The sequence below is a fragment of the Salmo salar genome, chromosome ssa16, assembly GCF_905237065.1.
Source record: "Salmo salar chromosome ssa16, Ssal_v3.1, whole genome shotgun sequence".
Classification (NCBI taxonomy): domain Eukaryota; kingdom Metazoa; phylum Chordata; class Actinopteri; order Salmoniformes; family Salmonidae; genus Salmo; species Salmo salar.
The window spans coordinates 43,948,655-43,967,025 of record NC_059457.1 but is presented as its reverse complement, the minus strand read 5'-3'; the positions used below and the strand labels follow the sequence as shown (position 1 = coordinate 43,967,025).

The 18,371-nt window shown below is 41.6% G+C and overlaps 1 protein-coding gene across 2 annotated transcripts in view; it reads right to left on the bottom strand.

The window, feature by feature from the left end:
- LOC106573924 (paralemmin-1) overlaps positions 1-9,624 on the bottom strand; it is a 69,173-nt gene extending 59,549 nt beyond the window's left edge. For both annotated transcript variants that reach the window (XM_014149386.2, XM_014149387.2), the window contains exon 1: positions 9,196-9,624. In XM_014149386.2, the coding sequence (XP_014004861.1) occupies positions 9,196-9,200 (5 nt within the window). In that variant the 5' untranslated portion in view covers positions 9,201-9,624. The remainder of the gene's footprint in view (positions 1-9,195) is intronic.
- Positions 9,625-18,371: the final 8,747 nt, after the last annotated feature.

Here is an 18,371-nt window from a genome sequence, read left to right as displayed (position 1 = left end):
GCGCTACACTCCCAAATCAGTTCTGGTTGTCACGATATTTGACCTTTTACTATTGTGTACTTCAAAATGAAATTGTAGCCATTTCAAAAATGCTCTCGAATACTTTTGTCTAGAAATAGTTACAACTGTTTATTGTTCAGGAACAGTGTGTGTTGGATTGTTGTCTAATCTCAAACTTTGGCGATGGATGAATCTGTGTTAACATGCTGGTTTACTTGGTCTCATCCTGTTTGGACAACAGGATGGGGTGACACACTGTGAGCCATTACAGTCTAAAATACAAGTCACATACATGAGTGAAAAACACAAAGAAAACCACCACTGTATTGTCGGAAAGAGCCCTCTGAGTATGACAATGCATATGAATGTCATGTGAATGAATATTGCTCCTGTAAGTCGCTCTGTAAAGGAGCGTCTGCTAAATTACTAAAATGTAAATTTATACTGACCAAAAATATAAACGCATCATCCCATGTTTCATGGTCTGAAATAAAAGATCCCAGAAATGTTCCATATGCAAAAATTGACCGATTTTCTCATCTGAACTGTAACTCAGTAAAATCTTTAAAATTGTTGCATGCTGCGTTTATATTTTTTCAGTATAAATATAACAAAAATGTAATATTCTAACATGTATGATACAGTAGATACTAAATTGACAGATATAGCAACAATAAGAGCACAAATCTAGAAGAAACATTATATATTTTGCAAATTAACTAGGTATATTGTAGTCTATAATAATTTGGCAAAACAATGAAAAGATAACTATATGACATTCATATGATTTGGGAATTGACACAAAGTGTCTTTGAGTAAACATATTAATTAGGCAATAAACTCTTAACAAACAATGACTTCACAGTAAGATACTGTAATACTGTAGATATACAAAATTGACTGAATCTACATGGACATTTTGCACAAATAACACAATCATGTATTTCCTTTTCATTCCTTAAAACATGGATTAAACTAACTAAGGCTATTGTGCATCATTGTGCTTTGTACATTCCATTACATTACATTACATTTTTGTCATTTAGCAGACGCTCTTATCCAGAGCGACATACAGTAGTGAGTGCATACCTTTTCGTACTGGTCCCCCGTGGGAACCATTCCCATGGCCACGGTAGTAACGGCCAACTTCTTAAGACAAACATCTCTTTTCATTAATATTGCTCATCCTTAGTAACCCAGAGGAACAGTAATATGACAGCTTTGCTGCTTCTTGCCCCTCAGAGAATGTCTTATTTAGGAGGAATGCAAGCTGACTTCAGTTCCCATATTTTACTAAACAACCAGGGCTACACGTGAATTGTCCTTTAAATCACTTCTACCATTGTATCTGTATCATTGTCTTCATCTTATGCTAAACCCACTCAGGAGTCTGTCCCAACATTTCGTAAGGATTTAATTAAATGGTGGTTAAAACGAGATGACAAAGTGTCACGACTCCCGCCGAAGTCGGCCCCTCTCCTTGTTCGGGCGGCGTTCGGCGGTCGACGTCACCGGCTTACTAGTTACCACCGATCGATGTTTCACTGTTCATTTGGTTTTGTCTTTGTGTACACCTGTTTTTGATTTCCCTAATTATGTTCATTCTTTAACCCTCTGCTTTTCTTGTTTGTCTTGTCTGTGACTGTTTCCTGTTTTGTGGTTGTTGGTGGGGTTTTTTTTAAACCATGTTATTTTCTGTGAGAAGTTTATTGATAATTTTGAGTAAACACGTTTTGTTTACACTTATTCCTGTGTCCTGCGCCTGACTCCTCTACTTCTCAATAGAAACCATTACACAAAGGTCATTACACAAAGGTCATTACATGGCCATTTTCAGTCTGCTCAGTTGACCGTGCAATGAGAAAACAAATAGAAACTATATATCTACCACTTAAGTCCAGTGCTGAGGCCTTACAGGGGGCATGGCCCACTATCTAGTCATCATTCAGGGGGGTATGAGCCGCTAAGAAGCAATGTGACCTTGCCTGCACAAGTACCAATAGAAGTCCTGCGCTGTAAATATTATCCAATTAAGTTATGACACACAGTGGTGGTGCACTGAAAGTCCACTATACCCTGGGGCAAAGTAGCTGTGACTGGGAGAGAGAGTGGGAGAATAGCAGATTTGAGAGGATAAATTGTGTTTGGTTATCAACGAACAGCTGATTGGAAAACCATTGAGGCCCTAAGGCTATCATGAGCCAATCACAAAGCACCGCTCAGAGGACACTCAGGATTGATCCTAACAAAGGTCAAAGTAGGACATGGCATGACCTTGTGACATGAATTAGCAGAAAGTATGAGTGACAAAAGGGCTTCTTCATAACAGGTCAATGATCATGGCAGACTGTCCTACTAGGCTAACTGTTTTTAGTGTCCAGGCAAAAGACACTTAATTCACCTCTTTTGTCCTTTAACACTCAGATAACACAGTTCTCTGTGCAAGAGTACAATGAGAAAGATACTATTCATATAATACTGTTCAAACAATTCAAGATCATAGCACTTGTCTCAGGGCTGGAAGTCATGAATGAAGTGTGGTCTCAAAGATCTCAAAGTCAAATTGATCAATTAAATATTTCAGACTAAGGCTTGAACTTAGGAGATATTTTTGCTTATGCACCAAACGTAAAAGTAAATCCCGTTATTGTCATACTGTTATTGAGTATAATGTTCGTGTAAACTAGAGTAAATCAAAGCTCTTAAAGGGATGGTTCAACTTTTTTAAGTCATGAGAAAAACAGAGCCACCCCTTTAAAAGCTGGATGATGGCCTTTATGGTGGAGACAAACAAGAAACGACCAATAACTGGACTTTCGTTGAATAATTGAGTGTAGATATAAATTATATAAATATATCAAAGCCTTGTTTGTAGTCATAGCCCATCTCTGTTTTTAGAGGCCAAACCTTTCTCCAGAGCTGTCAGCCACATAAAGAACCACGCTGAGATTAATATATTTTTGTTGTGCAATTGTGTAAAGCTGTTATTAATTAAAAGGACTCTAACAAAACTGTCCGGCTCAGAGAGGAATGCCGCCCATGGTTTCTATGGAGACCGTCCCTGCGAAAAAAAGAATCCGGGTGGACTCTCAGAATGACCTTCTTGATCCTAATCAGTCAGGTTTCAAGACTGGGCATTCAACTGAGACTGCTCTTCTCTGTGTCACGGAGGCTCTCCGCACTGCTAAAGCTAACTCTCTCTCCTCTGCTCTCATCCTTCTAGACCTATCTGCTGCCTTTGATACCGTGAACCATCAGATCCTCCTCTCCACCCTCTCCGAGCTGGGCATCTCTGGCACCGCGCACGCTTGGATTGCGTCCTACCTGACAGGTCGCTCCTACCAGGTGGCGTGGCGAGAATCTGTCTCCGCACCACGTGCTCTCACCACTGGTGTCCCCCAGGGCTCTGTTCTTGGCCCACTCCTATTCTCGCTATACACCAAGTCACTTGGCTCTGTCATATCCTCACATGGTCTCTCATATCATTGCTATGCAGATGACACACAATTAATCTTCTCCTTTCCCCCTTCTGACAACCAGGTGGCGAATCGCATCTCTGCATGTCTGGCAGACATATCAGTGTGGATGACGGATCACCACCTCAAGCTGAACCTCGGCAAGACGGAGCTGCTCTTCCTCCCGGGGAAGGACTGCCCGTTCCATGATCTCGCCATCACGGTTGACAACTCCCTTGTGTCCTCCTCCCAGAGTGCTAAGAACCTTGGTGTGACCCTGGACAACACCCTGTCGTTCTCCACCAACATCAAGGCGGTGACCCGATCCTGTAGGTTCATGCTCTACAACATTCGCAGAGTACGACCCTGCCTCACACAGAAAGCGGCGCAGGTCCTAATCCAGGCACTTGTCATCTCCCGTCTGGATTACTGCAACTCGCTGTTGGCTGGGCTCCCTGCCTGTGCCATTAAACCCCTACAACTCATCCAGAACGCCGCAGCCCGTCTGGTGTTCAACCTTCCCAAGTTCTCTCACGCCACCCCGCTCCTCCGCTCTCTCCACTGGCTTCCAGTCGAAGCTCGCATCCGCTACAAGACCATGGTGCTTGCCTACGGAGCTGTTAGGGGAACGGCACCTCCGTACCTTCAGGCTCTGATCAGGCCCTACACCCAAACAAGGGCACTCCGTTCATCCACCTCTGGCCTGCTCGCCTCCCTACCTCTGAGGAAGCACAGTTCCCGCTCAGCCCAGTCAAAACTGTTCGCTGCTCTGGCACCCCAATGGTGGAACAAGCTCCCTCACGACGCCAGGACAGCGGAGTCAATCACCACCTTCCGGAGACACCTGAAACCCCACCTCTTCAAGGAATACCTGGGTTAGGATAAGGTAATCCTTCTAACCCCCCCCCTTAAAAGATTTAGATGCACTATTGTAAAGTGGTTGTTCCACTGGATATTATAGGTGAATGCACCAATTTGTAAGTCGCTCTGGATAAGAGCGTCTGCTAAATGGCTAAAATGTAAAAATGTAAATGACTAGTTGCTGTGCTGGGAACAGCAACACCAAATCAATCTATACTCCTCGATCTTGTCCGATTCCCGAACCCTTGGAGTTGTTACTCGTGTAAAACCAGTGAAAGCAGAAGTACAGAGTGGCAGTTGCACAGTTGCCTGATGACTCAAACTGAATTATTCCGCTGCTCTTTGTTCACTACATACTTCAGTCTGAAACTGCCATCGTTGAAGTCGTTTGTGGTGACATCAAAATAAGGGGTGTTGTACAAAACTTTCATAAGCAATTGGACCATCTCTAACCAATCAGAGTATCAAAGCCAATGATGAATATTTAAAACACTGCTTTGCCCACGTGTGTTCTGGCTCTGGCCCAAACCATCAGTTTCTAGGACCAATCAGAACTGTTTGAATGTGTTACCATTTTAGAAATCGTTGGGAAGGTACTCAGATCCAGACTCATTGTGGAAAAGAAACTGACGTCCGTGGGCGTGGCGTAGCGTTTGGTTTGAGCAAGGAATTTGGGTAGCCAGGCAAGTTACACAGTACATTGAAAAATATTTACCACTATGTGTTAAAACACAACACGAAAAGAATAAAGGCTTTTTAGTATAGGCTACTACGCATATATTACAGCTATATATCTATCATCTATATATGTATTAGCTATGCTATCAGCTATGTAGTGGCAAGAAAAAGTATGTGAACCCTTTAGAAATACCCCGATTTCTGCATAAATTGGTCATAAAATTTCATCTGACCTTCATCTAGGTCACAACAATAGACAAACACAGTCTGCATAAACTAATAACACACAAACAATTATATGTTTTCATGTCTTTATTGAACACACCGTGTAAACATTCACAGTGCAGGGTGGAAAAAGTATGTGAACCATTGGATTTAATAACTGGTTGACCCTCCTTTGGCAGCAATAACATCAACCAAACGTTTTCTGTAGTTGCGGATCAGACCTGCACAACGGTCAGGAGGAATATTGGACCATTCCTCTTTACAAAACTGTTTCAGTTCAGCAATATTCTTGGGATATCTGGTGTGAACTGCTCTCTTGAGGTCATGCCAAAGCATCTCAATCGGGTTGAGGTCAGGACTCTGACTGGGCCACTCCAGAAGGCGTATTTTCTTCTGAAGCCATTCTGTTGTTACCTTCTGTGTTTTGGGTCATTGTCCTGTTGCATCACCCAACTTCTGTTGAGCTTCAATTGGCGGACAGATAAAGACATTTTGTAGGAGAATGTTAGGCTAAACTTGGGAATTCATTTTTCCGTCGATGATAGCAAGCTGTCCATGCCCTGAGGCAGCAAAGCAGCCCCAAACCATGATGCTCCCTCCACCATACTTTACAGTTGGGATGAGGTTTTGATGATGGTATGCTGTGCCTTTTTTTCTCCACACATAGTGTTGTGTGTTCCTTCCAAACAACTCAACTGTAGTTTCATCTGTCCACAGAATATTTTGCCAGTAGCGCTGTGGAACATCCAGGTGCACTTTTGCAAACTTCAGACGTGCAGCAATGTTTTTTTGGACAGCGGTGGCTTCTTCCGTGGTGTCCTCCCATTAACACCATTCTTGATTAGTGTTTTACGTAACGTAGACTCGTCAACAGAGATGTTAGCATGTTCCAGAGATTTCTGTAAGTCTTTAGCTGACACTCTAGGATTCTTCTTAACCTCATTGAGCATTCTGCGTTCTTACCGTGGACTGATGAACATCAAGGCTTTTAGAGATACTTTTGTAACCCTTTACCAGCTTTGTGCAAGTCAAAAATTCTTAATCTTAGGTCCCGTGTGGCTCAGTTGGTAGAGCATGGTGTTTGCAACACCAGGGTTGTGGGTTTGATTCCCACGGGGGACCAGTACGGAAAAAATGTATGAAATGTATGCATTCACTACTGTAAGTCGCTCTGGATAAGAGCGTCTGCTAAATGACTAAAATGTAAATCTCTTTTGTTTGAGGCAGGATTCACATCAGGCAATGCTTCTTGTGAATAGGAAACTCAAATTTTGTGAGTGTTTTTTTATAGGGCAGGGCAGCTCTAACCAACATCTCCAATCTCGTCTCATTGATTGGACTCCAGGTTAGCTGACTCCTGACTCCAATTAGCTTTTGGAGAAGTCATTAGCTTAGGGGTTCACATACCGTTCCCAACCTACACTGTGAATGTTTAAATTATGTATTCAATATAGACAAGACAAATATAATAATTTGTGTGTTATTAGTTTAAGCACACTGTGTTTGTCTATTGTTGTGACTTAGATGAAGATCAGATCAAATTCGATGATCAATTTATCCAGAAATCCAGGTAATTCCAAAGGGTTCACATACTTTTTCTTGCCACTGTATCTATGAAGACATTAAGGCTAAATACCACTCTTTGAAGTCAGTTCAAATGGCCCTGAAGTGTCATGGTCACCACCAGTGGCACGTGTCTGTGTGCTAACCCTCAACAACAAGACCCACACCACAAGTGCCACACTCCCCTCCACTGCATGAGGTCTGGTCTGCCCCAAAGGCTACGTTGAATGTGTGTCACTGTGACGACGGATGACAGAGGGGGACTGGGACACCACTGGCTGGCTTGAGAATCACCCTCGTGGGCTGACTGGGATGAGATAACTTCTATTGTCCTTCTTTCAAGACTGCTGGAATATTTCTTGTATAATACTGTATCTAATCATATGTAATTAAGATTGAAATAAACCCAATGGTTGTTGAGAAAATGTGAAGGAGGACCCATGCAGAGAATAGAGGAAGGGGAGGATGAAGAAGGAGTAGTAAGAGAGATGGCAGGGAGCAGATCAGACTTAATGACTGTTATGTGAGAGAGGGAGAGGCTGAAGGCTGAGGCAGAAGCTGGATGAAATGAGAGGACTATCTCGGCCTCTGCTCTCCAAACAGTTGCTCCATGGAATCCCGATGGTGATAGGTCCAGCCCATGTCGAATGGCCATTAGCAGTGGGAAGACTGTCTGAGAAATGGCCAGAATACCACTCTGTATCTCTATGTCTCTGTCTATGTCAGCAGCCAACTTGGGAGGGAAATTAAGAAGGATTTGTGGTGTTCAGATTTGAGAGTCTATCAATGGTCTGGTAAACAAAATATTGACCAGATGTCGAATAATTGGAAATAAGTAATTAAAAGACAAAAAAAGTATACTCAAATGCATTCAACATTTTCTTGCTACGTGTTTTCCACAGCTGTTCGTCAAGTCAATGGCTCCATCAAAGTCTTATGGATATCAAACATGCCCTCTGTCTGGTATGTGTGTGTTGAACTATATTCTCTTATAACACAGCTTTACTCAAAACCTCTCTCATCGGAGCCTACTGCATTATTTCAACTTCAAATAACACACCTGTACCCTACTGTGTACTGCTGGCACCGTCACTATTCTGAACACTGAACCTAAACCTCTTGGGAGGAAGACACAATATCTATCAATATGACTATGTACCTATTGTGTTTAATCATCACATATTTGATGTTCAAAATTGGTAGCATATAAACTAGTGTTCTTGAGAATGTTGCGGTATGTCAGGTTAAACGAAGGGTTTTTCCTAGCTGGAGTCAGATTGAAGCAATGTAGTCTATGGCAAATGTGCACCATTCAAACAAAGTAATTGTAACATTGTAATATTTGTGGCTTCCTAGGCCTGCAACAATGTAACATTCTCATGGCCATGGGATCCTATTGTACTTTCATGTATCCCTTTATCTTTTGTATGTCACTGATAAGTAGTCAGCCATAATGACAGGGATAAAACACCAGTCATGTTTCCTAGAACATCTGTCTAAGTAGCCTACACTAAAGCAAACGCATCAGGTCACTCAGCCATATTGGAACAGCCCATTCCTGTCAACACCGGAGAAAATTAACGCTTGCCCTAGCTCCTACACATGCACGCCCACCCGGGAGAAAATGAACGCTTGCCCTAGCTCCTACACATGCACGCCCACCGCTCACACAATTAGAGCAGGCACGGCCCTCTGGTACCGTAGTCTAGCGCTCCCTGCTATTTCCATAAAGCGCGACATGCACACCGTAGCACTATGACATTCAGGAACCCCATATACAGCGCGTTATTATTCAGGAACATGCATTACACATTCCCGATATTGATCCCCGAAAAATACAAACATCACTAAGAGCCTAAATCGATAGACAATTACCCACAGTATTGTTGGTTGCCCATTCAAATCCACGGTAGTTACACATTGGGACATATTACCGAGAGTGTTTATTTAGGGCAAATGTTGTATTTCCCTTGACTCCCCAGCTGTTGCTAGATGATATACCTTACATAGACCCGATTGACCATGCGGCTTCGCCCTAGCCGAGATACAGGTCCAATGTCTTTCAAAGCACAGGCACACAGGGAGGCTATTTTAAAAAGCCGACAAATAAAAACAGTCATTGTGAATACCATTCTATTATATTTTGTCTACCTATTGATGTTCGAATTTATAATCAAACTATTCACACAGACCAATACCATCCTTTCTTCACTGTTTCCAAAAAATAAATCCCACAATGGACTCCGCAAAAAGGACGACAGTGCAATTAGCTACAGTACATAGTTGTCCTCCTTTTGCAGGTGCGGCAAAAAGGGTGAAAAGCGTTCAAATTGAGCACGCCCGAAATTATCTGTGCGTGAGTGCGTAAAATAGCCTATGCAATGCATGCAGTTAAAGTCAAAAGGCTACTTACTCCATGTTTCACCACCGGCCCGTTTCACCAACTCAGCTGTATTCGACTGAAAGGTGTATTTTGCCTTTATTATCAACAGGAGTAGCTAGTCTTTCTCAGTAGCCCACTACCATCAATTTCGGTCTACGGACCCCCTCCCCTTCAGTCAGAGCGTTGAAGTCGAGAAATCGGCTATGTCCCTCCCCTGTAGTTGGCTTTGATGGGGAGCAACGCGCGTCCCGCAGATTTGGCAACACACAAGACACAACCCTTTAAACCAATGGCCCAAATATTTATTCGCCTTTGCTAATGCGTTCAAAATAACTTCTATACATTCACAACGCTTCTCGCACCATTCCCTGTTTAATGAGGATGTCTTTTGTTCCGCATTTGAGCTCATACGCCGCAATGTTGAATCGTTTGTTCGCAGCGCACTCGACTGAGGTGAGGAGATACGCCCCCACATGGATAGAAAATAAGAAAATACTGTGTAGGCATAGAATCGATATAGCTCGACTATAATTCTCGCACATCAATTCATTTATTATTTAGGAGATGAAAACTGTTAAACATGAAAAATGTTAAACATAGGCTACCTATGATGTACAGCGCATTCGGAAATGTTTAGACCCCTTGACTTTTTCCTCATTTTGTTACGGTATGGCCTTATTCTAAAATTGATTAAATAGTTTTTTCCCTCATCAATCTACAACACCCCATAATGACAAATCAAAAACAGGTTTTTAGAAATGTCACATCTACATAAGTATTTAGACCCTTTACTCAGTACTTTGTTGAAGCACTCTTGGCAGCGATTACAGCCTAGAGTCTTCTTGGGTATGATGCTACAAGCTTGACACACCTGTATTTGGGGAATTTCTCCCATTCTTCTCTGTAGATCCTCTCAAGCTCTGTCAGGTTGTATGGGGAGCTTCGCTGCACAGGTATTTTCAGGTCTCTCCAGAGATGTTCGATTGGGTTCAAGTCCGGGGGCGTTGTCTTGGCTGTGTGCTTAGGGTTGTTGTGATGTTGGAAGGCGAACCTTCACCCCAGTCGGAGGTCCTGAGCGCTCTGCAGCAGGTTTTCATCAAGGATCTCTCTGTACTTTGCTCCGTTCATCTTTTCCTCGATCTTGACTAGTCTCCCAGTCCCTGCCACTGAAAAACATCCCCACAGCATGATGATGCCACCACCATGCTTCACCATAGGGATGGTGCCAGGTTTCCTCCAGACGTGATGCTTAGCATTCAGGCCAAAGAGTTCAATCTTGGTTTCAACAGACCAGAGAATCTTGTTTCTCATGGTCTGAGATTCCTTTAGGTGCCTTAAGACAAATTCAAAGCGGGCTGTCATGTTCCGTTTACTGAGGAGTGGCTACCGTCTGCCACTCTACCATAAAGGCCTGATTGGTGGAGTGCTGCAGATATGGTTGTCCTACTGGAAGGTTCTCCCAACTCTACAGAGGAACTCTGGAGCTCTTTCAGAGTGACCATCTGGTTCTTGGTCACCTTCCTGACCAAGGCCCTTCTCGCCCTATTGCTCAGTTTGGCCGGAAGGCCAGCTCTAAGAAGAGACTTGGTGGTTCCAAACCTCTTCCATTTAAGAATGTTGGAGGCCACTGTGTTCTTGGGGACCTTCAATGCTGCAGAATATTTTTGGTACCCTTCCCTAAATCTGTGCCTCGACACAATCCTGTCTTGGATCTCTACGGACAATTCCTTCAACTTCATGGCTTGGTTTTTGCTCTGACATGCACTGTCAACTGTGGGAACTTATATAGACAGGTGTGTGTCTTTCCAAATCATGTCCAATCAATTGAATTTACCACAGGTGGACACCAATGAAGTTGTAGAAACATCTCAAGGATGATCAATGTAAACAGGATGCACCTGAGCTCAATTTCGAGTATCATAGCAAAGGGTCTGAATACTTATGTAAATAAGGTATATATATATATATATTTATTTATTTATTTTTTATACATTTGCTAAAAATTCTAAACCTGTTTTCGCTTTGTCATTATGGGTTATTGTTGTGTAGATTGATGAGGAATATGTTTTATTTAATCCATTTTAGAATAAAGCTGTAACTTAAAATTAACTAAATGTGGAAAAGGGGAAGGGGTCTGAGTACCTTCTGAATGCACTGTATCCTAGACTACTCACCTGTTAGTCTACACTACAGCATTTAAAGTTGTCTAGGCCCTATCATCAAAGTAAGGAATTGTACCATCATTGAGAGAGCTATTCATTTTTTTACTTTGTCTCATAGTGTGAAATGTACTTAAAAATAAAGTTTGATTTTATAGTGCATTATATATATATTTTTAACCTTTATATAACTAGGCAAGTCAGTTAAGAACAAATTCTTATTTTCAATGACGGCCTAGGAACAATGGGTTAACACCTGTTAGGGATAGGGGGCAGTATTTTCATGGCCGGATAAAAAACGTACCCGATTTAATCTGGTTACTACTCTTGCCCAGAAACTATAATATGCATATACTTAGTGGATTTGGAGAAAAAACACTCTAAAGTTTCTAAAACTGTTTGAATGGTGTCTGTGAGTATAACAGAACTCATATGGCAGGCCAAAACCTGAGAAGATTCCATACAGGAAGTGCCCTGTCTGACAATTTGTTGTCCTTCTAGGGCATCTCTATCAACAATACAGCATCTCTACTGTAACGTGACATTTTCTAAGGCTTCCATTGGCTCTCAGAAGGCGCCAGAAAGCGGAATGACGTCTCTGCAGTCTCTGGGCGAAAAAAAGCAGGAGTTTTTGTGAGTGGTCAGGCAGGGAACAATGACAGTAGAGTGCGCATGCACGAGACGACTCCATGTTTTTCTTTCAGTCTATGAATGAATATAACGTCACCCGGTTGGAATATTATCGCTATTTTATGAGAAAAATAGCATAAAAATTGATTTTAAACAGCGTTTGACATGCTTCGAAGTACGGTAATGGAATATTTTGAATTTTTTTGTCACGAAATGCGCCCGCGCGTCACCCTTTGGATACTGACATGAAGGCACGAACAAAACGGAGCTATTTGGGTATAACTATGGATTATTTCGAACCAAAACAACATTTGTTGTTGAAGTAGAAGTCCTGGGAGTGCATTCTGACGCAGAACAGCAAAGGTAATCCAATTTTTCTTATAGCAAATCTGAGTTTGGTGAGCACCAAACTTGGTGGGTGTCAAATTAGCTAGCCTGTGATGGCCGAGCTATCTACTCAGAATATTGCAAAATGTGCTTTCGCCAAAAAGCTATTTTAAAGTCTGACACCGCGATTGCATAAAGGAGTTCTGTATCTATAATTCTTAAAATAATTGTTATGTTTTTTGTAAACGTTTATCGTGAGTAATTTAATAAATTCACCGGAAGTTTTCGGTGGGTATACAAGTTCTGAACATCACATGCTAATGTAAAAAGCTGTTTTTTTAATATAAATATGAACTTGATTGAACAAAACATGCATGTATTGTATAACATAATGTCCTAGGAGTGTCATCTGATTAACCTGTTATGGCTAGGGGGCAGTATTTTCACGGCTGGATAAAAAACGTACCCGATTTAATCTGGTTACTACTCCTGCCCAGTAACTAGAATATGCATATAATTATTGGCTTTGGATAGGAAACACTCCAAAGTTTCTAAAACTGTTTGAATGGTGTCTGTGAGTATAACAGAACTCAAATGGCAGGTCAAAACCTGAGAGATTCCTTTACAGGAAGTGGCCTGTCTGACCATTTCTTGAACTTCTTTGCCATCTCTATCTTTTACAAAGGATCTCTGCTCTAACGTGACACTTCCTACGTCTTCCATGGGCGCTCAGAGCCCGGGAAAAACCTGAATGTCGTCATCCCAGCCCCAGGCTGAAACACATTATCGCCTTTCTCAAGTGGCCGATCAAGGGACTGTGGGCTTAGGCGCGTGCCCTGGCTGCCCCCGTCTTTCTGATTTTTCCTCTGTTTGCCGAAAAGGAGATTCCCGGTCGGAATATTATCGCTTTTTTACGAGATAAATTGCATAAAAATTGATTTTAAATAGCATTTGACATGCTTCGAAGTACGGTAATGGAATATTTTGAAATATTTTGTCACGAAATGCGCTCGCGCGTCACCCTTCGGATAGTGTCCTGAACGCACGAACAAAACGGAGGTATTTGAATATAACTATGGATTATTTGGAACCAAAACAACATTTGTTGTTGAAGTAGAAGTCCTGGGAGTGCATTCTGACGAAGAACAGCAAAGGTAATCCAATTTTTCTTATAGTAAATCGGAGTTTGGTGAGGGCCAAACTTGGTGGGTGTCAAATTAGCTAGCGGTGATGGCCAGGCTATGTACTCAGAATATTGCAAAATGTGCTTTCGCCGAAAAGCTATTTTAAAATCTGACACCGCGATTGCATAAAGGAGTTCTTTATCTATAATTCTTAAAATAATTATGTGTTTTGTGAACGTTAATCATGAGTAATTTTGTAAATTCACCGGAGGTTTGCGGTGGGTATGCTAGTTCTGAACGTCACATGCTAATGTGAAAAGCTGGTTTTTGATATAAATATGAACTTGATTGAACAAAACATGCATGTATTGTATAACATAATGTCCTAGGAGTGTCATATGAAGAAGATCATCAAAGGTTAGTGCTGCATTTAGCTGTGGTTTTGGTTTTTGTGACATATATGCTTGCTTTGAAAATGGCTGTGTGATTTATTTTTGGCAGGGTACTCTCCTGACATAATCTAATGTTTTGCTTTCGTTGTAAAGCCTTTTTAAAATCGGACAATGTGGTTAGATTAACGAGAGTCTTGTCTTTAAAATGGTGTAAAATAGTTATATGTTTCAGAAATTGAAGTTATAGCATTTTTAAGGTATTTGTATTTCGCGCCACGCTCTACCATTGGATATTGGTGAGGCGTTCCGCTAGCGGAACGTCTGTCCCTAACAGACATGTTGTGACAGTTAACTGCCTTGTTCAGGGGCAGAACGACAGATTTTTACCTTGTCAGCTTGGGGATTCGATCTTGCAACCTTTCGGTTACTAGTCCAATGCTCTAACCACTAGACTACCTGCCGTGTTAAGCCAGAACTAAATTACCATGTGGCCTTAGTCAATCTGCACTGTTAACAGATTATCATATCCATACTTGCAAATGAGTTGCTTCAGAGGACATTGACTGTCACGTCCTGACCCTAGTAAGATGTCATTTTCTATAGTAGAGTAGGTCAGGGCGTGACAGGGGGTGTTTTGTGTTTTTCTATGTTTTCTATGTTTAAATTCTAGTTTTTCTATTTCTATGTTGTTGTTTTTTGGGTTGATCTCCAATTTGAGGCAGCTGGTCCTCGTTACCTCTGATTGGAGATCATATTTAAGTAGGGGTTTTTCTTCCTGGGTTTTTGGGTGATTATATCTTTTGAGTAGTGTTTGTTTCTCTGAGTCACGGTTTGTTGTTTTTTGTAAATTCTGTTATTTTGTGTATTGCAAAAGTTTCACCGATTTAATCAAATGTGGAACTACAACCACGCTGCACTTTGGTCCGATCCTTTCGACAACCGTGACAGAATCACCCACCACAAAAGGACCAAGCAGCATGCCCAGGAGGAGCAGGGATCCTGGGCTCGGGAGAAAAGAGAATGGAGGATGTCCTGGACCTGGGAGGTAATGGCAGGGGACAAGACCCTGCCATGGAAGCAGGTGGAAACGGCGCAAGCGGAACGGCGATGCTATGAGGAACTAGCCCAACGATGGAAGCCCGAGAGGCATCCCCAAAACATTTTTTTGGGGGGGGCACACGGGGAGTTTGGCAGAGTCAGGGTGGAGACATGAGCCAACTCCCTGTGCTTACCGTGGGGAGCAAGTAACGGGGCAAGCACCGTGTTATGCGGTGATGCGCACTGTGTCGTCAGGGCCCTAGTAAGATGTCACGTCCTGACCCTAGTAAGATGTCATTTTCTATAGTAGAGTAGGTCAGGGCGTGACAGGGGTTGTTTTGTGTTTTTCTATTCTATGTTTAAGTTCTAGTTTTTCTATTTCCATGTTGTTTTTTGGGTTGATTCTCAGCCGGTCCTCGTTACCTCTGATTGGAGATCATATTTAAGTAGGGGTTTTTCTTCCTGGGTTTTTGGGTGATTATATCTTTTGAGTAGTGTTTGTTTCTCTCTGCGTCACGGTTTGTTGTTTTTTGTTAATTCAGTTATTTTGTGTATTGCAAAAGTTTCACGGATTTAATAAAATGTGGAACTACAACCACGCTGCACTTTGGTCCGATCCTTTCGACAACTGTGACATTGGCATTTTTTTCTCTCTCTAAGCTTACAATCATGGGGAACCATAAATACAGTCAAATTGTTGCTGGGGTAAAACAGATGGCACTTTGTACAAAGACAGTGTTACCTCCAGACAAGAGGTTCCCAAACGTTGTTCCATCAACTTCCATGGACCACTGGTGATCTGCCAGGTGCAAGGGTTTAAGTGGTTTGTGTGATGGCTTTCAACTACTTTCATTGCAATTATATATTATTGAAACTAAAGTCTCTTAAAGGGGCAATCTGCAGTTGCTACATCCATTTTTGGACTTTAGATGTCATGCTTTGTACCCATTGATTCTTGAAGAATATAACAACTGTCATGCCCCATCAGAACCCAAAATATAAGCTTGTAAATAAAGTAAATGTAAACAAACACTATATAGCCTCAAAACATGGTTAAAACTATCATATTGATATCGTGGATAGTCAGTCCTTGCATTATCCATAGCTCTGTCTTTGAATTTGAGTGGTTTTATTTGTCCTGCCCCGTCCCTCAGCTTTTTACTGAAACTGGGGCAGGGAAGACACTTTGTTATTGTTTCAACTTCTGATTGCTGCTTTAATATGACCATTGCTCTCTTATGCCAGCGCCCACTTTTGGCCTCAGTTGATAACTGGACTCCACCATACTATGTGTGTCCAGTAGCATAAATAGGTCACTTAGGTCATAGGCCTACATGTGGAAAGGGATAGTGCACTCAAAAACGGTATTTTAATATTTTGTTCATTGGCCCACTGTTAACTGATAGTTCACTCAAAAACTGTTAAACTGTCACTTAAGTAGGACTACATGTTTCTCTCAACGATCAATATAAATATATTTGGAGGGGGCGGAATTAAGCAACTCAAATTATTGGTGTAATAATGATTCATCAATGTTGTAATATGATGTAAATGTTTAATTACTAATATGACTTTAACATGTAAATTCTCTTAAGTCAGCTAATGAGAAATGGTTGCATGTTTTACATATATATGTGTAAACTCAACAAAAAAATTACTTGTGATACAATTAAATCAATTAAATATATTTACTCCAGTTCAATTATGACCTGTATCATTCACTTAATTTCATTGGCCTGGAAATAAGGAAAATAAATACTTGTTTAACTCAGCTTCATTATTTTCAGACATGATGTGCATCATAACACACAATGAGGTTACACTGGTTCTTATATTAAAGGCACAGGGTTGGATTCTCCTCGTGGCTCTAATGCAATACTGTGTTGCAGTGACCATCAATCAACCAAGACACTCCATTTAGTGGAGGAAATCGCCACCTACTGGAGATTTGTAGCACAATCTTAAACAGGGTCTCCTGCAGAGTTGTATGGTGTGCACATTTTTGTTCCACCCCAACTCTAAAACACCCACTTCTTGTAATTAGCTGCTCGTTAGGACCTTGATTTGCTGAATCAGGTGTGTTACTGAAGGGATGGAACAAAAGCCTGCATACTGTAGCTTTTCAGGAGTAGGGTTGGCCTATTGGGCGGCGCACAATTGGCCCAGCGTCGTCCGGGTTAGGGGAGGGTTTGGCCGGGGTAGGCCGTCATTGTAAAATAATAATTTGTTCTTAACTGACTTGCCTAGTTAAATAAAGGTTAAATAAAAAAAATGGATACACAGTGAATATATTGATCAAACCATTTTGCCTGTAGTTGGCGTAAGAGCCCAACTCCCATGGAAACATCTGCGCAGACGTGCACAGACAGACTTGAAATGATTTTTACCCAAGCATGACGCACAAATAGGAGAATGCACTTGCTTTGGAGGGAAACATTTCAAAATGTGTCAAATTGAAGGATTATGTCAGAGAGTTATTGGTAAAAGACTTCAAAGACCATCCAAAGCCTTACTATATAAAAATCTGATCATTTTTACCCAGCACTGTTGTAAAGCACTAATAGCCATTGTTATTCAGTCTGCAGTGTTCCTTTGGTTAAGTCTTTCTAAATATCTATCAACAATCATATGGATTCCATTCCCCCAGTAACCTTATCTGTTGCTGTAATGCAGCTCTTTGCTGTGAGGTTAGCCCTGTCTACTGCCTGCTGCATGCTGCATCCATCCCCACCACCACCAATGATCCCATCAAAGGATAGGACAAAAAGCGGCTTTACGTGCTGTGGTGACTGGCTGGCTGCTGGCTGGCTGGCTGGCTGGCTGCTGGCTGGCTGGCTGCTGGCTGGGGCCAGCCCATACAGAGAATCAGACACCAAACAAACACAATGGGCTGTTCACTGTGTTGTGTTGGCTGCAAAATACAAGAGCTGATAATTTAGTGTCAAGCGTAGTTGCATCAGATTCAGAACATATAAACTACTAGTCCAGATGCATCAGATTGTCTTGCGATAGATAACAAGTAATCTCCTGGGGTTTGATGAGCATAGCTAATGTGTCATTATTTCTCCTTAAAACACTAAAACAGATCTAACCCAACAGTGTCCACCAGAATAGTTATGTTAGTCCACTCTATATCAGAGAACCCAGACAATAGTCCCCTATAGGATAGCTTAAAGTTAATTTCCCCCAGACAATTGTTGCATTCTTGAGAGGGGAATCGAGTCTCTATGCGATGACTAGTACGATGGCTAATGCTCCCCCCTCCCCCCCTCTCTTTCTCAATTCAATAGGGCTTTATTGGCATGGGAAACACGTGTTTACTTTGCCAAAGCAAGTGAAATAAACAATTAACAAAAGTGAGAAGACACAAAATAACATCAACAAAAAACTATTCGAAATTAACAGTAAACATTGCACTAACAAAGGTTTAAAAAATATAAAGACATTTCAAGTGTTATATTATCAGCTATGTACAGTTTTTTAGCAATGTGCAAATAATTGTAGTACAAATAGTAGGGGAACATAAATAAACAGGT